Source organism: Aulonocara stuartgranti (assembly GCF_965226115.1).
Source record: "Aulonocara stuartgranti genome assembly, chromosome: 14".
Lineage (NCBI taxonomy): Eukaryota > Metazoa > Chordata > Actinopteri > Cichliformes > Cichlidae > Aulonocara > Aulonocara stuartgranti.
In genome coordinates, this window is record NC_138950.1 from 25,602,072 (window position 1) to 25,628,637 (window position 26,566).

Sequence of the window (26,566 nt, forward strand, 5' to 3'; positions counted from 1 at the left end):
AAAGGATACATTGTGTCTATGTATAAGGCACCATCAGCTACGACAAAATGAAACTCAAATTATAGAAGTTCTTTTGTCCTTTTTTGCATAATCTGGCTTTTCTCCAAGGGGAAGCTGACTCTGCTCTGGCATAAAATCCAGTGGAGTGCTGCTGTGTTTGGTGTCCTTGAAGTTTCTCCCATCTCAGTAGCTCAGTCAGTGTCATGGTTCTGGGCCATGTTGGCCCAGTATTCTTAGTTTTCATGTATTTTTGTATTTTGTTCCTTATTTAGGCCATGCTTCCTGGGTTGCTCTGTTACGTTGTTCCTTATGTGTTTTCCCCTTGTGACTCTTACCCCCTGTGTGCCCCTCTGTGTATCTGTGAGCCCTCGTCTCTCCTTGTGTTTTATTCCATGTTTTCCCCAGCCCGTTATGTCTGTGTTCTCCCCGTGCTCTCTCTCCTCCTGTCTGAACCTCTGTGTACTTCCTGTTTTACTTTGACAGTCTCCCGTCAGTGTTGCATTTACTCCTGCTGTGTCTTGTTATGATTATCAGTGTCACCTGTGTTCCCCGTGTGTTCCCACTTCCCTCGTTAACCCTCTGTGTATTTATGTCTGCGTCTCCCTCAGTTTGGTGTCGTGTTCTCCCTCATGACGGTGTGCGCCTCCGTGTGTTTCCTCGTAAGTCAGTTCCTTAGTACTTCCCAGTTTAGTTTCATGTTATTTTATATTGCTGTTATCTTTTGTCAGCAATAAAGCTGTATTTTGAGTTCAGTCCTGTTTTCCCGTGAGTTTGCGTTTGGGTCCTATTTCCTGCCTGCCACACAGCCTGATCATGACAGTCAGAGTAACAATCCATCCATCCATCTTAGTCATCTCTTACTAGACGGGCTAGTTGTTGCTTTTGGGTGGTTGATCAGGAAAAGTGTTGATTGTTTTTCATTTTTTGCCAATAATGTACTCGTGGTGACCCTTCAGCCCCGATCTAATTGATTTTTACTGCAGCTGAACTCCACTCAAAAATGTGCAAAAGAAAAGAGAGGCAGATGAGTTAAATTTCAAGTAATGCAGCAAAGGTTCTAAAAAGTTATATAAACGTGATTTTCTTCTTTAATGGATTTGTAAAAACATTCTGAAGAAACTTAAACTTGTTGATTATGTGGCGATCCCTTATGAGAAGATATTGCTAGTTAACTAACCACGGTGATCTATCTGGATACATGGTGGTGTTTTTAATATATCTGTAGTTTTACATGCTTCACCTGTTGTAAAATTTGTTTTGTTTTTTACAACTTCCTTTCCTTTTCATGCTGTGCATTTATTTATAGACATATAAAGTAGACAGAAACCAAAATGAATGGTTCATATTATAGAACATTCAGGTGTAATTTTGTAGAACAGACGTTGTTGTTTTCCTTGTTCTTTGCTGACTAGAAAAAGAACATCCCGGTGCCCCTCAGGGCTCCATCTTGGGACCCTTTCTTTTCTGCCTGTACATGTTGCATATTTGGTTTAAGTAACACCAGATGCTGGAATTCACAATTTGATGTGAATTTTTGTCTAGCTTTTGCATACCCATGACTTAAGAATGGATCTCTGCTTTTTCAAACTGTGTATAAAGAATAATAATGTGAAGCTCACTGTAGATGTTATGATTTGAAAACTGTGACATAACTCAATCTGTGAAGTTTGATTTTTATTGCAGGCTCACTGTCAAACTAGATTTACTTCATATTCATTTAAAAACCACATTTATTTATGTCAAAACAGTACTCCATCTGTTAAAATGTACGTTAGGTGTGTGGATGACAGGTTCCGTTAATCTAAATAGTCATCACAGTGGCCTAACATCTTTTTGTTGCTTCACTGATACTTGAACTTTTGTATTCCTCAGGGGTTTGTGAGCTGACACAAGTGACAACAGACTAAAAAAATGTATTGTTCCGACTGGAATTTAGAAGCCATTTAAAAATGTTAAGTAGTAAAAAAAAAACAAAACATGGTATTTAACTCAAGCAGGATAGCTACACATTTGTAGTGTAATGTGTGAGTGCCTCTCTCTCCCAGAGGTCATTGTCTCTGGGCTCCGAGGGCTCGGACTCGGCTTCTCAGTGTGTCTTCACTAATCTGTGTTAATTGTGTCTCGCCGCCAGCTCACTCACAGCCACATATACATGCATACACTCCTCATCTCCCCTACTTGCTCTCTCTTTGTCTCTCTGTTTTCTCAGGAGACCATAATCGTAGCCGCCTCAGGGTTGCTGGCTGTGCATGTGTGTTACACGGTGTTACCCATGCTGCTGAGAAAGAGCTCCAAGGACTCCCTTTACAGCTACAGCGCAAACAAAAAAAACGTCTTCGTGACTTGCAGCAAAAGGGTTTTCCAAAGCGAGAGCCACCTGCCACACTCATCACACACTTCTCCCAGTTCTACAACTATGACACATATCTTCCTCGTGTTTCATCTGTCGTCACACGTCAGGGTCTGCAGCGATGAATCCTGAATCCACACTACTTGAACAGGCTCGTAGCGGTTTAGTTTAAAGGTATGGCTGGTCGATTTAACCTTGATCTTTTTTTCTTTTTTTTTCTTCTTCTTCTTCTTCTTTTGTAGTACGCATTTGGCAACAGTGGGAAGGAAAAACTCCCTTTTAACAGGAAAAACCTCCAGCAGAATTAGGCTCAGGGAGGGAGGAGCAGCCATCTGCTGACCAGTTGGGGGTCAGGAGAGGGATAAAATCTTACATTGCCAAAGCACACTCCATCCATTCATCTTTCCATCCATTTTATGTGGCTTATCTGAGTGCTGCCTGTCCTCATGTCTTCATGAAACATAGCCTTATGCCACTCCTTTGGCCCAAAAATGACTTGACAGTACATGAAACACTTATTTTTGGTTAAGCTTCAAAATAAGCATTTTTCACAGCACTGTAAATCTAAAGTAGTAACAGTACCACACGGGCAAAAACTGTAATCACAAAGCACGTTAGTGCACATTTATATGGAGCTTTTCCCACAGCTGCAATGCATGGTAAACAACAGTTATGTCTCTCACACACACACACACACACACACACACACACACACACACACACACGACAACCTCAAAAGAAAACTGTCAGCACAGTGGTTCGTTCTTGTGGTAGATTTAAAAATGTCCACTGCAGACTTGTAAGCAGTCATAGGTAGATATGGCATTCACCTTAAATATGTACAGTGGGGCAAAAAAGTATTTAGTCAGCCACCGATTGTGCAAGTTCCCCCACTTAAAATGATGACAGAGGTCAGTAATTTGCACCAGAGGTACACTTCAACTGTGAGAGACAGGATGTGAAAAAAAAAATCCATGAATCCACATGGTAGGATTTGTAAAGAATTTATTCGTAAATCAGGGTGGAAAATAAGTATTTGGTCACCTCAAACATGGAAAATCTCTGGCTCTCACAGACCTGTAACGTCTTCTGTAAGAAGCTTTTCTGTCCCCCACTCGTTACCTGTATGAATGGCACCTGTTTGAACTCATCACCTGTATAAAAGACACCTGTCCACAGCCTCAAACAGTCAGACTCCAAACTCCGCCATGGCCAAGACCAAAGAGCTTTCGAAGGACACCAGGAAAAGTATTGTAGACCTGCACCAGACTGGGAAGAGTGAATCTACAATAGGCAAGCAGCTTGGTGTAAAAAAAATCAACTGTGGGAGCAATCATCAGAAAATGGAAGACATACAAGACCACTGATAATCTCCCTCGATCTGGGGCTCCACGCAAGATCTCATCCCGTGGGGTCAAAATGATCATGAGAACGGTGAGCAAAGATCCCAGAACCACACGGGGGGACCTGGTGAATGACCTGCAGAGAGCTGGGACCAAAGTAACAAAGGTCACCATCAGTAACACACTACAACGGCAGGGAATCAAATCCCGCAGTGCCAGACGTGTTCCGCTGCTGAAGCCAGTGCATGTCCAGGCCCGTCTGAAGTTTGCCAGAGAGCACATGGATGATACAGCAGAGGATTGGGAGGATGTCATGTGGTCAGATGAAACCAAAGTAGAACTTTTTGGTATAAACTCAACTCGTCGTGTTTGGAGGACGAAGAATACTGAGTTGCATCCCAAGAACACCATACCTACTGTGAAGCATGGGGGTGGAAACATCATGCTATGGGGCTGTTTTTCTGCCAAGGGGACAGGACAACTGATCCGTGTTAAGGACAGAATGAATGGGGCCATGTATCGTGAGATTTTGAGCCAAAACCTCCTTCCATCAGTGAGAACTTTGAAGATGAAACGAGGCTGGGTCTTCCAACATGACAATGATCCAAAACACACTGCCCGGGCAACAAAGGAGTGGCTCCGTAAGAAGCATTTGAAAGTCCTGGAGTGGCCTAGCCAGTCTCCAGACCTCAACCCCATAGAAAATCTGTGGCGGGAGTTGAAAGTCCGTGTTGCTCGGCGACAGCCCCAAAACATCACTGCTCTCGAGAAGATCTGCATGGAGGAATGGGCCAAAATACCAGCTACTGTGTGTGCAAACCTGGTAAAGACCTATAGTAAACGTTTGACCTCTGTTATTGCCAACAAAGGTTATGTTACAAAGTATTGAGTTGTATTTTTGTTATTGACCAAATACTTATTTTCCACCCTGATTTACGAATAAATTCTTTACAAATCCTACCATGTGGATTCATGGATTTTTTTTTCACATTCTGTCTCTCACAGTTGAAGTGTACCTCTGGTGCAAATTACTGACCTCTGTCATCATTTTAAGTGGGGGAACTTGCACAATCGGTGGCTGACTAAATACTTTTTTGCCCCACTGTACCTTAGGTTGGCTATTTTTTAAGTGCACTAGAATAGATGGTGTTTGTATCGGTGTGGGCGCTGCATTGCACTCTGTTCATTGTCACTCACTAGAAACGTCTACTCCAGAAAATAATCTCCTACAGACATGACAATTTTTTTTTTTTTTTTATAAAAATAAACTTTATTTCCTTTTGTCTTTTCAAGCTTATTAAGAAAATCAATTTAACATGCGTTTTTAAAGACTGTAGATGATGGTTATAAAATATGCAGTAGCTGTTCTAAATACACAAGAAAATGAAAGGAAATATCAATCTGAATGACCGAATGGGAGCAGGAAGCAAATGAAACAGGCATAAAAACGAACCTTTTGTTTAAGCAAACAATCCAAAAATAATTAACTTAATTAAGATCCAGTGTTTAGCTGCCCCCGCCTGCACCCTCTAAAATAACACGTCTATTTTAAATCTCAGGCATCACGACTAAGTGTTTTAAATGACAATTGTGGTCAGTAGTCATTATAATTGCAGTGATGTATGTCAAAGTGAACTCTGTTTAACCCCACAATGGCGTTCATTTATTCAGAAGGCAGGCTGGCCTTACAGGACGAACCTGTTCCTGCCGAAAGGAACTCCGTGGAGTGTTTTGGCCCGTGTGTCACTCTGTGCAAACCCCACTGAGCTCATTAAACTGTTAATATCTGTCTTCCTCCTCACGAAACCTCAAACCTCACAAGATACTGTGCACCACCCTGGACACACACACACACACACACACACACACACACACACACACACACACACACACACACACACACACACACACACACACACACACACACACACACACACACACACACACACACACATACAGAAGCACTCACTCCTACTCACATACAAAGCCCAGCAAAGCCTTTTCTGGTTAAATGCGTGCCTGGCTGTTTGCTTCAACGCACACACACTCACACACAGAGACGCAAACATGCACGACTGCAGCACAGGCGCTCTTATTTAAACTGATGTGAGTGCTGTCACGACATCCGACCAGTCCTATTTGTTCCACACAAGCCTTGGCGTGAGAGAGCAGGGTCACCCTACTGGCTCGCATGCAAATCCATTCAGCACACACGCAGACACACACACATACAGTGAGACGGTCACTTAATAGATCCACAAATAAGCAAAAAGACAGAGAGAAAGACAGGCAAGCTACCAGAAATTCAAGCAGAAAGGGAGCAGTAGAGAACCCATTAGGGTGAGAAAGAGCGAGAAACATGCAGGAAGGGCCAAAGACAGACAGACAGACACAGAGGCAAATCAGAATCACACACAGTGAAACTGGTAGATATATAGCTGGACAGATATGTCTACAGCAAACAATGGCTGAGGTAGTCCTTAAAAGATATCCCAAGCTGCTTCTCTCACTGGTGGCTTCAAATGGTAGGATGAGGTACTGCAAGCATCTTTATTAGACTCCTGTGACTTTCAGGAAACTGCCTCGTGACCCGTGCAGGTTGAGTTGGGTAAAAGGTTCAGCCATTTTTGTCAAAGATATGCTCATGCATGTGTGCCAGTGATGAACCATATCTGAAAGCAAAAGTGTTTATTGTTCTAAGTGGCCAAAAACTCACTCTAGGTGACTTGTGACTATAATATAAATATGGGTAAACGGATATTCACCTTTGGCCAATCTCTCACAAAAAGTGTTCACAGTGTTGTCATTTAAATGTTTGAATAAGTGAAAAAGGACAGTTTTCTAATAAAGTTCATATCCGTGTACCAAAGCGGAACATGGGAGCCATGGAACCTGAACAGTTTGCCATATGGACAGACACATAGAGCGATACCTGCATTTAAATTTAGATGGAGGTGACTCGTTATGTCTCATATGGATTGCAAATGGTGCCGGGTGCAAAGATGTTGGAGTCAATTATGGAATAAATAAGGAATGGATTACTAATTACTATATATACAGTATATACATGATGTTAGACTATAAATATATATAAATATAGGGTATAAGGATTTGTACAACAGAACAGTATAAGGAGCATGCTTTGATTCAACATACCTCTCTGAGTTTTAAAGACTGTGTGTGTGTGTGTGTGTGTGTGTGTGTGTGTGTGTGTGTGAGAGAGAGAGAGAGAGAGAGAGAGAGAGACTGACTCTAGGCCTATATCTGGGCCAGCATCTGTCAAGGTTTTGGGATTTTAAGGGACATCATCACCAAATATGAAACTGGTATACAATGTAATATCACCTGAGTTATAAACAGCAAGTCAACCAAATGTGAGCCTCTGACTGACAATGGAAGCATCAACTGCCTTAGCTTACAGTAACGCCACAGCAAAGACAAAACTATACCCATCTAACAAAGAAGATGATTTGTTTTCTCTATTACTTTTTGGTAATGTTTTAGTATGATGTTCGCCCACTCAGAGTGGGCTTGCTAAAGGAAGATTATTTAAATCAAAACTGGGCTTTAACTACGATTTTCTTTCCGGGTCTCCTATGTGGGAAAGTTAACAAATAAGTATTCTGCAGATCTTTCGTGAATCACACATGGGGGTTTCTTCTCTTACTCAAAGAGGAAACAAGTGAGTGGATGGTTGACAAAACTGGGCAGGAGAGCCAGCCACAATGACGCAAGATAACAGGTGGACATGTCTTATGTTTGCACGGAGCTGACAATGCGTGATGAGGAGGAACAAAAAAAACCCAAAACAAACAAAGCTGCTCACGTATCCACTGAAAAAAGTGTGTGGGATGGGAATGTTTGGCTTATTTCACAAAAGTTATATCCCAAAACATGAAAATAAAAGCCTGTGGTTATGTCTGTGGCACATTTGGCCATTTGGCAAGGTCTTTTGGTGAGTTCCACCTGCGTATTTGGCCTCGACATTTAATTTTATTTATTTATTTATTTGTTGCTGCCTAGCCTAAATATGTCAGGCGTGACAATATTAGTCATTTCGTGCCAAAAAAAGAAGAGTGGGTCATATTCACCCCTCCTCCCTTCTTTACTTGCACGCACAGATAGACGCACACACACGCACTTTCTCCTGTAGCCCCTCCCCTCTCCTTCCTCCCTCACTGCACACACACACACACACACACACGTACGCACGCAAGCAAGCAGACACTCAGCATGCTTCATTATACACTTGCCCACACAGCATAGCGTGCCGGAAACAGACTCAATAGACGCCAAGCTCCCGGTCCCTGCAGGCTCAGAGCCCCTAAAAACACTGGAAGCACCTTACCGAATTAGGTTAATTTGCCACAGAGACCGCCTCAAATGCGGTTCAAGGGTAAGCCAGGCAGTTATGACAGGGAATGATTATTAGTCTTATTGTTAATATATTATAAATTACAGCTCTGGCCAGTTAACTTTGGCTGGGTTCAGAATCAGAATCAGAATACTTTATTAATCCCGAAGGAAATTAGGGGTTCAATTAGCAGATCAGCTCCTGTAGATGGACAGTTATGGCAGAGTTTAAATATACGTGAAGCAATAACTCGTGACGTGACAAAGGACTCAGCTGTGGTCACTTTGTGCTCTTGTGCTTATTTTCATGCCCTTGCCATGGGGGGGGGGGGGAATTTGGGGATTTGGTCAGTAGCAGAGACAAAGAGGAGGTGCGTCTTCTGTCTCCTCATTTTTGTTACGGTAGGGTGAGAGGTTTATTGTCTCTGCTTGAGTACATCCTTTCCCGCTTTTGTCACGATCACCACTCGCCCCCCCGCCCACTTTCTTTCTGCTGCCGAGGCAGATAAACAGGCACGGAAGGGAGGTAGGCTAGACTTAAGTGGGCGAATGCAATTTGCATCAGAGCGACTGAGTCTGCACGATTCATTGATGGGTCCATAAATAGTGCGGCACGCATCCCAAATAAAATCAGACCAGAGATCTCACCCTGCCTCACGCTCTCAATCTCTATTAGGAAAGACGGCATTCACAATTTTCCATCAGTCACGGGGAAAAATACAAAGATGACAGCAATGATGTCACAGGATAAGGCGCAAATGTAGGTCCAATGACATTTGTTAACCATTTACTACTATGAAACAATGTGTCCTGTAAAAGCCGACCCCCTGCGGGAATGTCTGGCCGCTATTTCGCATTAGTTCTGAGGCAATGAACTACATGCACACATCCCAAACAGCGCATGGAGTGTGTGACCTGTGCATGCGAGCAGGAAAAGCTCGGATAATGTGACTTCACGGCACTGTGCGTGTCGCTGTTTTACACACAATAACTCAAGTATGTCCTTTAAAAGTGACCCATTACTTCTATGGTCTCAGATTAGGCCTACATGAGGGGATCAACGCCAGTGTCGCCTTCCTGTGTGGTGCTAATGAGTGAAGGCAGCTTCGTGTGGTAACTAGGTTAAAGTTTGTAATTGAATCACACAGAGTATCAGTAGTTTTGCTTCTTTTCTTTTTTTGCCAAACTTGCCCATGTGAAACATGACACAGGTGGTCTGTTTATGCATTTAATATTTGTGTTTTTTTTTTATTGTAGTCATACTTGCTTTAGTAATAAACTTATGTATTATGCTGATATTATTTTATTTCAAAATATACCCATGTATACATAATAAGTATGGTTATGGTTAAAACTAACTTAAAGTACCCTATGTGCCTTCAGCACACTCCAGCTGCCCAAAACATGGAATAAGCAGTTGTCTTAAGTGTTGCTCAAGAGGTTAAAACAAAGCTGCTATAGCAACAAAGCAAACGGTTTCACAAATAAGTAACCGCTTTAAACGTGGTAGTGCGTGTCAAATGAAACAAAGGTCTCCAAGGTGGCTGCTTTTATTTTGGTAGACAATCAAGTATCCGGTGCTCGCGCTGGCTAACGTCGTGGTGATCTTTGGACGTTCTACGTGTAGTTACGTCGTAGCCATAGCAACAGCCAGCGCGTGGCTCGCGCAAGTTAAACTTGTTAATGCCTTGTTGTTATTTTTACCTATTTTTCAGGCCAGATAATGGGTAGGTAGCAGTTTGTTCTTTACTTCTTTACATAGTCGACACATAAAAAAGTAACAAGGCTGTACATTCGTTTAACCCCAGTTAACTAGACCGAAGAAGAAGCGCACTGATTTGTTTCTAGTGTTAAGAGTTTATTTTTCTTTTTTTTAATATTAGCCTTAGTTAGTTATTCTCTTTGACTCGTGTCCTTATGTTTTGTTTTGTTTTTAATTACACTTTGTGACATACTGAAATTAAAAAGTAGCTGGCTGCATTCTGTACACAGCGGCTAAACACATCGCTAAGCTGATCCAGCGTTTAGATATGTGTCTGCCTTCATTGGTAATGCATGCTCAGTGCTGTCCAGTTTTTAATATTTTATTCAGATTCATTATATTATAGACGTTTCTTCGTGCCAGCTGCTGCAGGAATACAACATGGTGTTGTGTTTTGGAGGGTGGTCGTGGGAAAGCTGCAGAAAGTTTTAGGTCTATGAAAACCTCTGAAATCTCATTCAAAACCTTCTCACACCTCTGCAGATTTGGATGTTTTTCAATCATGTACACATGCAGTTTGACGCTGTATTTATTTACCAGACAGTACGGGCATATATTTGTCATACAGGGAGTGCAGAATTATTAGGCAAATGAGTATTTTGTCCACATCATCCTCTTCATGCATGTTGTCTTACTCCAAGCTGTATAGGCTCCAAAGCCTACTACCAATTAAGCATATTAGGTGATGTGCATCTCTGTAATGAGAAGGGGTGTGGTCTAATGACATCAACACCCTATATCAGGTGTGCATAATTATTAGGCAACGTCCTTTCCTTTGGCAAAATGGGTCAAAAGAAGGACTTGACAGGCTCAGAAAAGTCAAAAATAGTGAGATATCTTACAGAGGGATGCAGCAGTCTCAAAATTGCAAAGCTTCTGAAGCGTGATCATCGAACAATCAAGCGTTTCATTCAAAATAGTCAACAGGGTCGCAAGAAGCATGTGGAAAAACCAAAGCGCAAAATAACTGCCCATGAACTGAGAAAAGTCAAGCGTGCAGTTGCCAAGATGCCACTTGCCACCAGTTTGGCCATATTTCAGAGCTGCAACATCACTGGAGTGCCCAAAAGCACAAGGTGTGCAATACTCAGAGACATGGCCAAGGTAAGAAAGGCTGAAAGACGACCACCACTGAACAAGACACACAAGCTGAAACGTCAAGACTGGGCCAAGAAATATCTCAAGACTGATTTTTCTAAGGTTTTATGGACTGATGAAATGAGAGTGAGTCTTGATGGGCCAGATGGATGGGCCCGTGGCTGGATTGGTAAAGGGCAGAGAGCTCCAGTCCGACTCAGACGCCAGCAAGGTGGAGGTGGAGTACTGGTTTGGGCTGGTATCATCAAAGATGAGCTTGTGGGGCCTTTTCGGGTTGAGGATGGAGTCAAGCTCAACTCCCAGTCCTACTGCCAGTTTCTGGAAGACACCTTCTTCAAGCAGTGGTACAGGAAGAAGTCTGCATCCTTCAAGAAAAACATGATTTTCATGCAGGACAATGCTCCATCACACGCGTCCAAGTACTCCACAGCGTGGCTGGCAAGAAAGGGTATAAAAGAAGAAAAACTAATGACATGGCCTCCTTGTTCACCTGATCTGAACCCCATTGAGAACCTGTGGTCCATCATCAAATGTGAGATTTACAAGGAGGGAAAACAGTACACCTCTCTGAACAGTGTCTGGGAGGCTGTGGTTGCTGCTGCACGCAATGTTGATGGTGAACAGATCAAAACACTGACAGAATCCATGGATGGCAGGCTTTTGAGTGTCCTTGCAAAGAAAGGTGGCTATATTGGTCGCTGATTTGTTTTTGTTTTGTTTTTGAATGTCAGAAATGTATATTTGTGAATGTGGAGATGTTATATTGGTTTCACTGGTAAAAATAAATAATTGAAATGGGTATATATTGTTTTTTGTTAAGTTGCCTAATAATTATGCACAGTAATAGTCACCTGCACACACAGATATCCCCCTAAAATAGCTAAAACTAAAAACAAACTAAAAACTACTTCCAAAAACATTCAGCTTTGATATTAATGAGTTTTTTGGGTTCATTGAGAACATGGTTGTTGTTCAATAATAAAATTATTCCTCAAAAATACAACTTGCCTAATAATTCTGCACTCCCTGTATATTGTACAACTATTACAGACTTCATGCTGCTATACTTCTTAAGCAGACAGTAGTCTTGGTGGATTATTAAAACACAGTTATATAATCTGACTGTGCATCCTTCATGATGATGATGGCTGAAGGCAAATTTTCTTTCGCAGTAAAATCCTTTTTTTTAATGGCCTTTGATGCTTATCTTTGTGTTATTTAAGCCCCCTGTGAGCCCTGTTGACTTTTTGTGTTGTTGTGTATGTTTCCTCTCACGATTCAAGGCTTACACCCGTGCTGAATAGATGAGTTTATGAACAGCTTGCCTCTCTCACATTAGATTGATTAATAGTCCAATCAGGGCTAAAGCAGGCAAAATGTCACAGGGGAACGGTTGTCATGCAAAATCGGCCTTTTATATCTGTGTCCACGAAAAAGGGTAGGCTGGCTTAATGCTGTCACAGGGCGTCACTAATTTATCTGTGTTGTGTGAGCCAGTGATTGAGGATCTCTGCTGTGTTTTAAATGCAAAGCCTAAAGCCAGTAGGGGGGCAATCAGGATATTAGCGTGCGTGAGCATGAAGCCTGGTCTTTGATTGGATTGGGTTTATGTGTCTGCATTGCCGTGAGAGTGTGAAAGACACAGAGGGAGTACTCGTGCTTGTTTACATGCGAATTCTTGAAGGTTTTAGCGGGTGCATTGGGGCCAAACTGTCTGTCTTTGCATGACTTCATGGATTACTTGCAGTTGTTGATGTTTGTCTGTCTGTTTGCATTGTGCTGCTGGCCAAATCCTTTGTGTCTGTGCTGTACGTTTTCCCATACGTCTTCTCATTCAATATCTGCCAATGACCCGCAAAGTGCATTTAATGTGTGGCACATAGCAGGTCATCTGATGGGAGTGACCTCTGGGTCTGAGTTAGCCAGAGGTATCTAATTTGAGGTCAAGTGTTGGATTGGTGTGTTCCGTTCCCCTCACTAATGGCAAGCCGATAGATAAATGCCCTAAAAGCGTGCACTCGCACATAGACAGAGGCCTGGTTACGCTTGTGTTGCTGTTCTCCTCATGCGACCTTCTGCATCCATTCCCGCATGACTGACTTTATCTCAGTGGCGTCTATTACACAACAGGGAAAAGACCTTATCTGGGACTGTAGCAATTACACAAACTGAGAGCACAAGGCAGACAAATAATTGTTCTCTTGCATTACACCTATATATCACCTTCATCCTTAATAAACCATGACACACAGCACAGAAAGTTATTAGAGCCTTGCTTTTTTGCAAAGTCCCCAGGCTTGAAAATTGAAACAGTTTGCAGTCGAGGACAGGCAAGTGTTTGGCTGTGAAGTCAAAATACCTCCAGCAGCAAAAAGCTGCTACGGTCTCTTAGCTTAATGCTGTAATCTGAACTGATTAATCTACTGAATAGAGTGTACCACAAATGGGTTTAATATGGTGGACATCACGCTAAGGGATTTGCCCTTACATTAACCTTAGAGGCAAAGTGCTATTCATCAGTTTAAAAGTACCACCCACTTTTATGCTGAAAACAGCAGCCAAAATGCAGAAGCAGTGTATGAAAAACTAACTACACCCCATGATTCAGTGACTTTTAGAACCACTTTTATCAGCAATACCTTAAAATACTTTTTTTCTGTATGATTTTCTCACTTTCTCGCAGCTTTGTGCAGAAATTTTGGTCCACTTTTCTGTATAACATTGCTTCAGTTAATTGTTCATCTGAGGTTGTACTCACCTAATTTTAAGACCTGATTTTTATGCCCCAATACATAAAAAACAGAAGTGAAAGAAGGTGTACTTTCTTTTCACTTTGCCTGCAATAGCCCCATAAAAAAAACTCCAAAAAACTATCTTTCCATTAAAAGCTTTACCTGACCAACAAAATTGCTCACAAACAATTTTTTAAATCTATTAGTCATTCAGAAATGTATTCTTATGTACCAATTTGCTGCTGTTCTCTGTTGAATCTCAGCTTGCATTGATTATTTTGGACGGCTGGTCAAAAGAAGCAATTTCAAAATGCCATCTATCCGATGTTATATAAATGGTTTGATTACTTTATTCTCTTGAAAGTGAAAGACTAACTAAGCTAATTCTGCTTGTTTCTAGGAGACCAGGAGGTGGAGGAGAAAGACATAAGCGCGGACCTTCACAGTCCTCTGATCTACCCTTTGCCTGAAGAGATTCAAAAGGTTAGCACTACTTTGAAAGTTCCTGATTATTTTGGTTAGAATTATATCTGAACACATAGATTCTAGTCTTAACAAAGCAAAATTAAGTCATTTTCATTCTATACATGTGTTTGGACCGTACTGTACCTTTTAAAGCACCATGTTAATGAAACACCATCTTGAAACCACATATGTTGTTAACAAACGTGCTTCTTTTTACAACTCAGAAATGTAAATGTGTTGAAATTACATTTGTTGCAATGTGAGGTGTGCTTCGTCGCTGCACCCACTCCATATGCTGCACTAATCCATATAATTTGAATAAGAAATGGAACAATACTTCCTCTTGTAATCTTCCATCTGTTTTAACGTAAAGCTCGCTCTCAGTAACACGGCAACGGCAGCGTGTTGCTTTGTCTCCGTGTCAATGTGAGGTGGCGGTTGCATTTTCCCATATGATATGCCATATGGTATGAATATTAATGATCAGGGAATCTTGCTTGTTTTTCCTTTTTAACCACGAATCACATTACAGTGGGGGAAATAATTATTTGACCCGCTGCTGAATTTGTGAATTCTGCAGGGGAAAGAAATGAAAGAAATCTCTTCCAAAGAAATCAAGAGTTTCTAAATTCTATGGCACTTTCATTTTAATGGAGAGAGACAGAATATCAAACAAAGATTTGGAAAAAAACCCAAACATCAAAGTTATAAAGTGATTAGCATGTCATTTAGAGAAAAGTGTATTTGATACCCAAGTAAAAAAAAACTTAGTACTTGATGGAGAAACCCTTGTTGGCAAGCACAGTGGTAAGATTTTCCTTGTTGTTGGTCACCAGGTTTGCACATGTCTCAGGAGGGATTTTAGGTTTCTTGGCTACTGCTTGGCAACTCGAAACTTCAGCTCCTTCCACAGATTTTCTATAGGATTGAGGTCTGGAGACTGCTAGGCCACTCCATGACCTTGATGTGCTTCTTCTTTAGCCACTCCTTTGTTGCCTCAGATCATTGTCATACCGGAAGACACATCCACGACATGTCTTCAATGTTTTGGTTGAGGGAAGGAGGATTTCAACCAAGATTTTATGTACACGGCCCCATCCATTGGCCCAGATGCAGGGAGGTCATCCTGTACCCGTAGCAGAAAAACAGCCTCAAAGCATAACGTTTCCACCTCCGTGCTTGACTGTGGGGATGGTGTTCTTTTGGTCACACTCAGGATTTCTCTTCTTTCTCCCAATCCTTTTCTGATCCTATAACCTCATCATTTAGATGTTCACTGGCAAACTTAAGACAGGCCTGTACTTGTGCCTTATCTAGAAGGGGACCTTGTGGGTCGATGCGTCTCTAACAGCATTACCATCAACACAGGAGCATCACAGGGATGTGTCCTCTCGCCACTGCTCTACTCCCTCTACACTTCAGACTGTGTGGCCACCCATGGCTCCAACACCATTGTGAAGTTTGCTGACGACACAGTGGTGTTGGGCGCCATCTCCGACAACGATGAGGCGGCCTACATGGATGAAGTGAAGAATCTGGCATCATGATGCCAGGACAACCACCTCCAGCTGAACGTTGGCAAGACCAAGGAGCTGGTGGTGGACTTCAGAAGGAGTCAGCACAGAGACTACAAGCCCATTATCATCAATGGAGCTCCAGTGGAGAGGGTGCAGTCCTTCAAGTATCTTGATGTCCACATCTCCTCAGACCTGACATGGGCTGCCCACATTCAGGTCCAGACCAAAAAGGCTAGGCAGCGCCTGTACTACCTACGACAACTGAGGAAGTTCAGGGTCTCTCCAGAGATCCTCAGGATTTTCTATAGAGGCGCTGTGGAGAGCATCCTCACACAGAACATCACATCCTGGTTTGGGAACAGCTGTGTTAAGGACCAAAAAGCCCTTCAGAGATTGATCCATACAGCAGAACGCTGCTGCAGGATTGCTCTCCCCCTGCTTCAGGACACCTACACCAGGAGATGCCGGACTACTGTAGAGCAGCGCAGATACTGAAGGACCCGTCCCATCCTGGCAACAAACTGTTCCAACTTCTGCAATCCGGTAGAAGGTTCCGCATCATCCGGGCAAGGACAGAGAGACTCAAGAGGGGCTTCTATCCCCAAGCCATCCGGGCCCAAAACCAAACATTTCACTGTGTGTTATACTTGTATAACTATGCATGTGATGAATAAAGAACCTTGAACCTTGAACACCATGAGGCAAGTCTTGTATGAAGCCAAATTTTCCAGTGACAATAGTATCGTTAGTATCCTTACAGCCAGCAGGTGGTTAATAATGATGGGGACCTTTGAAACTGTCTTTCTGTATCTGTAGATCTCAAAAGGCTATGGAGCTTGACAATACACCCTTGTCTTTGCCTGTCTGCGTGTGTACTATACCCTTGCTTTCGCTGCCTAGGGTTGGGTGTATAATCTTAAGACACTATCATGATTTTGATTAAAACTGTCATGATCCTGGGTCCTTTTGACCCAGCGTTTTGTGTTTTCTCTTCGCGATTTTGGTTCTGTTCTCTAATTGGTGTTTACCCTGTTCCCCCCCGTGTGTTCCTGTTTTATTGTGAAGGTCTGCGTCTTATGTGAGTGTTTTCAGTTTGCCTCCCTGGTCTCGTCATGTTAATCACTCCCAGCTGTGTCTCCCACCTGTGTGTAATCTCCCTGTGTTCTCTGAGTGTATTTAAGTTGTATTTTCTGTCTTGGTAATCGCTGGTTCGTCTGTGTTGTTTCCCCTCGCTCTCCCTGTATGTATTTCTCCGGACCTCCCTGCATCCTCATTCTGGTTTGTCTTATTAGTTTACCCAGTTTAGGTTTCCGGTTTCATGTTTTGTCGCCACCGCTGTTTGTACTCACACCCCTGTAAATAAACACTCATCTGCACCAGAGCTGCCGCATTTGCCCGGCAAACCGTGACAGTACGAACCAGCCACCATGGACCCAGCGGCAGTGAATCCGTCCGAGGAGCTCCAGGACGGCATTGCGTACAATGTGGAGATTCTCCTCGGGCTATGGCTGGAGAACCCTCCAGAGGAGCTTCGTCGTGCCGTGGAAAGTCGGCTACAACGGCTCTTTTCTGGCCTGCCATGGCTTCTGCAGTCGCTTCCTCCGACCATGCAGGCTTTTCTCCGGCTCACACCGCACCTTCTCTCAGCCACTCCTGCCTCGCTGCCCGACTCGCCGGATGTGATCTTGCCCGGCCCGTCGGAGCCATCTGCGGGGAGGAAACGCCGATCGCGCTGCAAGCGCGCCACCCCACAGCCGGACGTTCGGGCTTCTAAATCGCCGGCTGTGGTAAGTGAGGACTCTTTTTCATTTTCGGACTGCATGACTGTTCATTCAGGGGCTGCGTTTTGTGTGGCGGATGTCAACGCGAGCTGCTTATCGCCTGTGCAGCTACCGGCAGCTAAGTTAGCTCCCCCGCAGCCACTCTCAGCTCGGTTAGCTCCCCCGCAGCCACTCTCAGCTCGGTTAGCTCCCCCGCAGCCAGTGCTCCTCTCAGCTCAGTCTCCTGTGCCTCCTTCAGTTCAGTCTCCAGTGTCCCCTTCGGTTCAGTCTGCAGTGTCCCCTTCGGTTCAGTCTCCAGTGTCCCCTTCAGTTCAGTCTCCAGTGTCCCCTTCATTTCAGTCTCCAGTGCCACCCTCAGTTCAGTCTCCAGTGCCACCCTCAGTTCAGTCTCCAGTGCCACCCTCAGTTCAGTCTCCAGTGCCGCCTGTAGCGCAGGCCCCAGTAGCTCCAGTGCCGCCTGTAGCGCAGGCCCCAGTAGCTCCATTGCCGCCTGTAGCGCAGGCCCCAGTAGCTCCAGTGCCGCCTGTAGCGCAGGCCCCAGTAGCTCCAGTGCCGCCTGTAGCGCAGGCCCCAGTAGCTCCAGTGCCGCCTGTAGCGCCTCGCCTGGTCCAGCCTCAGAGCCTTCAGCCTCGCCTGGTCCGGCCTCTGCCTGTGCTTCGCCTGGTCCGGCTTCAGCCTGTGCTTCGCCTGGTCCGGCTTCAGCCTGTGCTTCGCCTAGTCCGGCCTCTGCTGCCTCACCTGGTCCGGATCGCCATCGCCTGAGTCGCCGCCGTTGCCTTCCACGCGGTCGGCCCCCTGAACTGCTCCGTCGTCTCCCTCGTCGCCGCCGTTGCCTTCCGCACGGCCGGCCCCCGGACCCTCTTCGCCTGAGTGGCCGCCGTTGCCTTCCGCACGGCCGGCCCCCGGACCGCCATCGCCTGAGTGGCCGCCGTTGCCTTCCGCACGGCCGGCCCCCCGAACTGTGTCCACGTCGCCGCCGTTGCCGTCCGCACGGCCGGCCCCCCCGAACTGTGTCCACGTCGCCGCCGTTGCCGTCCGCACGGTCGGCCCCCTGAACTGTTTTGGACTCCTGTGCTGTCGGCCCCCTGGCCGGCCCCCTGAACTGTTTTGGACTCCTGTGCTGTCGGCCCCCTGAACTCTTCTGTTTTGGACTCTGTTTTTTCCTGTGTTCTGGTGTGCTTCGTTTCTTTTGGTTTTGGACTCGTTTTTTGTTTTTGTCTTTTGGCCTTCTGGTGCTCCGGTTTTGTTTTGCTTCGAGCCCTCCTTCCTGGGCCCCCGCCGCCCGCCCTGGTCGGGTTGTTTTCTGTTTATTCTGGCTGTTTTGTTTCTTGTTGGGCTGTCTGGGGCCAGCCTTTGAGGGGTGGGTACTGTCATGATCCTGGGTCCTGGGTCCACACGGCTTGCCCCGGCAAACCGTGACAAAAACTGTATTCCTGGCATATAAGGTTTTTCTTTTTCCCATTTGCATTTGTATCCATTGAATGCATTAATTATCACTTCATCAAACAGATTCTGATGTGACTCATCATGCGAACGGTTTAGTTAGGTGATGGTGGGGTACGTGGGATGTTGCGCCTCTGCTCTTTCTCTCTGAAATAACTGAGACACTCAGTTTTTTTAGGTAATACTTCCACATTAAACTTAACAGTGCAGTTTCATATTTGGGGATGTGGACTATTTTTGTTAATGTTGTTTTTAATATGAAACTTTAAACACACACTAAAACTTAAAAGGTGCCATATGATATGCTTCATCCCTGTTTGTTTTTCTTATTATCTCACACTCTTGTTGCAATAAATCTGGATTATCTTTCAGTATGTTACATTTGTCATTTATGACCCATTTATGTAGGCTGATCCAGTGTGGCAAGCGCAAAGTAGTAAAAAGTCCCTGTGTGTGTGCACTTCTCTCTGCTGTTGCTTTGCTTCTTCTTTGCTGTTGCACTTCCTCTGTCTGCTGCTGTCTAGTAATTACTGGAATATGCTATGGCTTAGAACAATACACTCCCTGGTTTAATGTAATGGTGGCCGTTCCATCCCCGAGTTCATAAAAAGGTCCCATAGTCTCCCCCAGCAGACTCCCATAAACACCTTCATTCATTCACATCCCCCGTCTATCTCTCTGCTTGCTGAGAGTCAAATGGGAATCCGTTCTGTTATTGATTTCTGTGGCAGGTACCTACCATCCATTTCTGTCCTTCTGTGTATGATTTGTCACAGGGGGCATGTGATAACCAGACATGGAGCAAAGGCCTGAAAGAAAGGGGCATTAACATAATCTAATGCATGACTGGAGAAGGAGACTCATTTTTGCCCCTTTGATTTAGTCAGGGTCTGTCTTCCTCCTTTCCTGTGTTCCTGCCTCTGTCATGTACTCAGATTCTAATAGATCTGTGAAATAGAGGACATTCTGGGCTTAGCCCCCCACCCCGCACACCCTCCGATGGGTGCACTTCAGTACCATTTATTGGAGGCTTAGGCAGCCAGGGTCGAGCGAAGAGCACAAAAACCACAGAGGTCGTGTGTGTTGCATGAGCAAAGCTGTGGGCAGCACCATGTGTACTGGTTGGCGTGGGAGGCAAAGAGGAGGTGGTGTACTAACAGGAACATTTAAGTGCTGTTAATCCTGGTGTGCTGGGAGAGGGCTGGCTGTGAGCTTTAATGGTGGGCTGCTGTTTTACAAACACACACACACACACACACCTACGTCATGCCTCTCACCCACGCACTCAGGCACTGAAACAAATACTTTCACTTAACTTTCATGCCAACAGTATGTTTATTGTGAGGGATGCAGGTGATTAACTGCAGCCACAGGATCACAGTCATTAACAAAAAGCCTCACATTTCAGGACAGGACATAGTGCAACATCACCAACTATCAATACAGTTTTCATGCACATGTAGGCTTTCTCCTGCTCTCTTATTTTATTATTTTTTATTTAAGCTGTTCATTCTTTTAACTTTGTGCTTTCCTCTGTATTGATTATTTTAGTGAGCCTCATTGAATACCAAGGCAACAGTACCAGCCATCCTTTAAACAAAGCAGAACCTTTGTTAACCGATTTATGTCTCTGCAGTTGGCAGTTTTTTTTCAAGAGAAACTAAAATTTGGTATTTGTACTTTCACTCAAACATGCTGAGAACGCATGCTGCTGCTTTGCAGTTTCACCCTGTGTCATGTGAAAGCAGTCACACTTCCCTTCAGTCTCGTTCTTTGTCTTTCTCAAGGACACATCAGTAATCATTATTCATGGAGCAGATAACACTGCCCCCTTTTTCCATTGCTGGTCATAGAATTGAAAATCAATTCACACCTAACTGTCTAAGCTGATGATCAGACTGCTGGCATGTTTCTACAGGTACCAGTGAAAACATTATTCAATTTGAGGACTCAGATGGTAAAACTCTAAAATGCAATGGTATCATCCTTTTAGTCTGTCATAAGATATATACATTTCTGACCAAAATTATATTTTTTGCAAATTAAAAAAACAACCAAAAAAGTAAAAAACAAATAAGCAAACTACCACGCCTTACTGTGCAGTTCTTTAAATGAGTGCTTGAGGCTGACACTATAAACTATGATAGAGGAAAACAATGATTATATGCTATATAAATGCATATAATCATGCATTTATATAGCAAAATGGTTATGCCACAGTCGCACTGAACAAACAGTGGCTGGAGATCACAGCAAGGCCAAAATTAGTGTCACTGTGTGCAATGGATTTTGTGACGCTTACCTATGAAGTGTTTTTGCCAACTTATTACTGTGATGCCTGTATATAAGTTGGGAAAAATGCAAACATGTTGCTGCTTGCACACACAGAAATTTATATAAAGAACAATTGCAATCACAAATCTCCCTGCTTTCCTGGGTGTTCTGTCCTTCACATCTTCCCTGCCACCAGCGTCTAGACCCTGGGAAGTCCTGTCCTAAATCCTATCACCGCTTGGAGTCTAATTGCCTAATACATTAATTGATTTCTCTATCTCAATAAGACATGTCCATTTCTTCCAAATGATTAACCCTCATCGAATTATTTACAAAAGTCCAGCTGGAACCTGATTTGAAATAGAAATTCAGAAAGTCCCCCGCAAATAGTGACATCATTGCTGCAGGATGGCAGCTTAACTCTATAATGACATAGGTGCTCAGCAACCTTACTATTATATAGAAATATAACTAGAATGCAACTATTTGGTAGCCAGTTGACTTGAGTCCCTGTTGCAAAGAAATGTGTCGTAGATGAGTTCCTCTCTTCATCGCAGACTGACTCAGATCGATTACAACATGTTGGCAATCTGTCTGTGTTTTTAAATTTAAAGCAATTATTTGCAAACCTTCACAAATCTGTCTGAGAGTGATTGCAATCACTCTGAGACACATTGTTGCTGTTTAGAGACAGGTTGCCTCTAGAGCTGGGTGATATAAGATTTTTTCATATCACGATACGTTTTTTTCATTTCAGGCGATAACGATATCTATCACGATATAAGCCAAATAACTATATTTGTGAGATTTAAATGCGCCGTTGCTCACAAGTAAAATGTGAAATAATCAGCAGTTTGTTTTTATTTAAATATTTATTTCCCATAATAAGTTCAACAGGGTAGATGTACTTAAGGAACATGAGACTTTTTCAGATAAATAAAGGCAAATATTGCAAACTACACAAAAGGCAGCCGCTAAAGTGTTTAAGTTTCAAAATAGAACAAACAAAACAGACTACTAAATTGTCAATTCCACTTAGAAACAAAATATTAATTCTAAAAATAAATCTTAGTTTGTTTTACAGAAGAACAGACAAAACTGACTAACTTTTGTCAATATCAAATAAACTGAGAACTAAAAGGAAATTCTCAATCTCTCCTTGTTGTATAGCTTAGCTTTTCAAACAGTTTTAACAGTTACTTTAGTCTGACAAAAGCCGAATGACGAATTAGCGCTTCCAGTCAGAGACTGAGGCTACGTCCTAACGTACACGGGTATTTTTGAAAACGGAGATTTTCCATTTTCGTTTTAAAAAATAATCCCGTCCACACAATAAAGGCAGAAATGAAGGAAAACGCTGCTATGAACATGCCAAAGCAGCAGGTGGCGCTAGATTCCTAACCGTGCAGAAATGTTGGCCAATCAGAAGTCTAGAAGCCTCGGTGGGAAAAAGTAAACAAAGCTGGGGCATAGAAGCAGAACAGAGTCGTATGTGTGGAGGGACAGTAACTGTGTGTATATGTAAGCATTTAAACACTGCAGAGAGTAGAATTAACAGTAACAGTATTGTAGAAATTCATTTCACCGAAACAATAACGTGGCGCACAGTGTGACGTCAAAAAATGCTTTGACGCTGCGTTTTCTCCGTTTTTCTAGTTCACACGTAAATGCAAAAACGGAGTTTTCAAAAATCTTCGTTTTCAGTGACCAAAAACGCCGTTTACGTGTGGACGAAAGGTGCAAACGCATAGAAAAATCTGCGTTTTCAAAAATACCCGGGTACGTGTGGACGTAGCGCATGCACCAGTTTAGTGTATTTCCAGACTTGCTTTCGGCACAATTTACAGTGCACGCTACTCTGTTTTTTGTCAGACTTGAAATAGCCGAAATACCTTCACACTACGGAACTTCTATGGCTCTTCTGTTCGACAATCTCTCCGGCATTGGAACCATCATCTGTTTTCTCTTCGGTAACCCTCGGTCACGCTCGGTTGATTTTTCTAGTCGGCACACTCATTTCCTTCATTACCCGGGCGGAACGGTGGCTGGCTGCTTCCCAAACAAATACACATGTGCGGCTTGGCACTTGTGCTGTACGTAACAAGTAACGTGACGTGACGCTGCGGCTGTGATTGGTTCGGCTTTGCGCTACGTAATTTGGATTGGCTGTTCTTTTTTTTCTTTTTTTTAAGAGCGGCGAGGTCTATCGCGATAGTTTAATTTTTCTATCGAGAAAAAGTTATATCGCGATACATATCGTTATCGTTCTATCGCCCAGCTCTAGTTGCCTCCCACAAGGCAATCATCTATCAACTGAAAATCAGCACCCAGAGGCTAACGCCCAACACTCTCTATGTGTTTTCAAGATGGCGGCGCACGTAGTTGCAGCAGCTCAGTGTTCTACCGATCGATGCTATGTTTGGATAATTTTGTACGCCTTATGTTTGTTTTTGTGTTCTACCAGCCAAGCGAATAACATCTATAGCCGACATGATCTCCTCAAGATTGGAGTAAGCTACCGCGAGAGCGTGACTAGCAAATTTGTCCGCTTACACAAGATACCGGTGGAAATAGCGAGGAGTCCGGGCTCCCCATGGATTGTTATCCCTTCGGGGTGGAGGCGCAGGCGGCGTCGAGAGAGAAGGAGACGGCGAGGCTGCAGGGCCGGCGCGCTAGCCAGGCTACGGAGGCAGCCACTCAAACCACCGCTCCCCAGCCTATTCATCACAAATGCCAGATCCCTCGCGAACAAGTTGGACGAATTGAGATTGCAAATAGCAGCGAATAACTTCATCAAAGACTCATGCATCCTTCTTATCACTGAATCCTGGCTACATCAATCCATTCCAGACTCTGCTATTGAGCTAGCAGGCTATACCACACAGCGACATGACCGAACAGTGGACTCCGGTAAGCGCAAAGGAGGGGGGCTCTGTATGTATGTGAACAACAGCTGGTGTACCAACACAGTGATAATAGACCGTCACTGTTCACCGGACATTGAATATCTGACTGTTAAATGCAGGCCCATCTACCTACCTAGGGAGTTCACCGTTGTCATAATAACAGCTGTTTACATACCACCAGATGCTAATGCTAACTCTGCGATCGCACTCCTGCATACAAACATCAATAATAAACAGAGCACTTACCCTGACGCTGTACATATCGTAGCAGGGGACTTCAATCACGCAGACTTAAAAAGAGCAATCCCCAAATTCCACCAGCACGTCAAGTGTGCCACTAGGGGTGACAATATTCTGGACAAAGTTTATTCCAACATCAAAATGGGCTACAGGGCCAGACCTTTGCCACATCTGGGTCAGTCTGACCACTTGTCACTGTTTCTAATCCCTGCATATGCCCCCCTCAAGAAAACTGCTCTTACCATCACAAAGAATATTACCATATGGCCAGAGGGTGCCTCTCAGCAGCTGCAGGACTGTTTTGACAGGACTAACTGGGATATCTTTGAACATCAGGACTTGGAAATGTTCACAGACGGTGTCCTCTGCTATATAAAACACTGCATAGACACTGTTACAGCAGTCAAACGGATCCGGGCTTATCCCAACCAAAAGCCCTGGATGACCCGGGAGGTCAGGCAGCTGCTGAAGGAGAGGAACATTGCGTTCAGGTCTGGCAACAGGGATTACTACACCACAGCCCGATCCAACCTGAAGAGAGGCATCAGAGAGGCAAAGGGGGACTATAGGAGGAGGATCAAGGACCATTTGAAGAGTAATACCAGCCGGCAGGTGTGGCAAGGCATCCAGCACCTAACCAACTATAAGATCAATCTCGGAGCTGCGGACGGTGACCTGGAGCTGGCAGAGGAGCTGAATATCTTCTTTGCCCGCTTTGAGACCAGGGTACCGGAGGTATTGGAGCCACAGCAGCAACACGCCACCCATAGCAGCACCACCCTCACCCTGGAAGAGCACGAGGTGAGGCGCATGCTGCAGGCTGTTAACCCGAGGAAGGCGGCGGGTCCTGATGGTGTGCCAGGTCGAATATTGAGGGATTGTGCAGGACAGCTGGCTGGGATCTTCACCAGGATCTTCAACAAATCCCTCGCACAGGCGACTGTCCCACTCTGCCTGAAGTCCTCCACCATAGTCCCCTTGCCTAAGAAGCCCCACATCACCGGCCTGAATGACTACAGACCGGTGGCACTCACCCCAGTGGTAATGAAATGCTTTGAGAAGCTGGTCCGCAGACACATCACAGCAGCCCTGCCCCGCAGCCTGGATCCACACCAGTTTGCCTACAGAGCAAACCGATCCACGGAAGACGCTGTAGCCACAGCACTCCATGCTGCATTAACTCACCTGGAAGAGCATGGTAGCTATGTGCGGATGCTCTTCGTGGATTACTGCTCAGCTTTTAACACCATCCTTCCACACAAACTGGTGGCCAAGCTACAAGACCTGGGGCTTCCATACAGCACCTGCATGTGGATCAATAGCTTCCTCTCGGGCCGTAGACAGAGAGTCAGAGTTGGCCATCACACATCCTCAGCCCTGAGTCTCAGCACTGGCTCACCCCAGGGCTGTGTGCTCAGTCCACTGCTCTACTCTCTCTACACACACGACTGCACTCCTCGCCACCACAGCAACATCTTTGTGAAATTTGCAGATGACACCACAGTGGTGGGGCTCATTTCCAAGGGAGACGAGTCTACGTACAGAGACGAGGTGGAGCAGCTGACGTCATGGTGTAAGGCCAATAACCTCCTCCTCAACACTTCAAAAACCAAAGAACTCATAATAGACTTCAGAAGGAAAAAGGCAGAGATCCAACCACTATTCATAAATGGGGACTGTGTAGAAAGGGTGGCAAGCTTCCACTTCCTGGGAGTCAATATAGAGGAGAACCTTTCCTGGAGTGTGAACACCTCCGAGCTGCTGAAAAAGGCCCAACAGAGACTGTACTTCCTGAGAATTCTCAGGAGGAATAACATCACACAGAGACTGCTGGTGTCCTTCTACAGAGCCACCATTGAGAGTGTTCTAACTTACTGCATATGCATCTGGTACACTAGCTGCACAGGGGCTCAGAGGAAAGCACTCCAAGGGATCATTAACACCGCCCAAAAGATCACTGGCTGCCCTCTCCCCACACTGGAAGTTCTACACAACGCCCACTGTTTTAAAAAGGCCCAAAACATCATAAAAGACACCTCACATCCTGGCCACTCCCTGTTCGAACTGTTGCCCTCAGGCAGACGGTACAGGGCAATCAGAGCAAGGACTAATAGACTCAAACACAGCTGTTATCCAACTGCAATAACACATCTGAATACTACAAAAAAAATGTCCATCACGCCACTCTTGTGTTAATCTATGCACGGTCTGAAGCATGTGTGTGGGAATGTATGTGAATGTTTTACTGTTATATCTTATTAGTATTTTAAGTATTCTATCTATTTTATTTATTGAATTTTAT

General features: G+C 44.3%; 1 protein-coding gene across 4 annotated transcripts in view; it reads left to right on the forward strand.

Annotated features, from left to right (window-relative positions):
* Positions 1 to 633: 633 nt before the first annotated feature.
* Positions 634 to 26,566, forward strand: part of lekr1 (Leucine-, glutamate- and lysine-rich protein 1) — a 195,063-nt gene continuing 169,130 nt past the window's right edge. Inside the window, exons 1-3 of one of the 4 annotated variants that reach the window (XM_082501792.1) lie at positions 634 to 659; positions 2,210 to 2,524; positions 14,039 to 14,121. Coding sequence is in view for 2 of the 4 variants with exons in the window: in XM_082501793.1 (XP_082357919.1) it covers positions 9,770 to 9,773; positions 14,039 to 14,121 (87 nt within the window). In the remaining 2 variants the exon portion in view is untranslated. Of the gene's footprint in view, positions 660 to 2,209; positions 2,525 to 9,517; positions 9,774 to 14,038; positions 14,122 to 26,566 lie in introns of those variants that run through there. The other 3 variants (XR_014270618.1, XM_082501793.1, XM_082501791.1) reach the window with 3 other exon arrangements.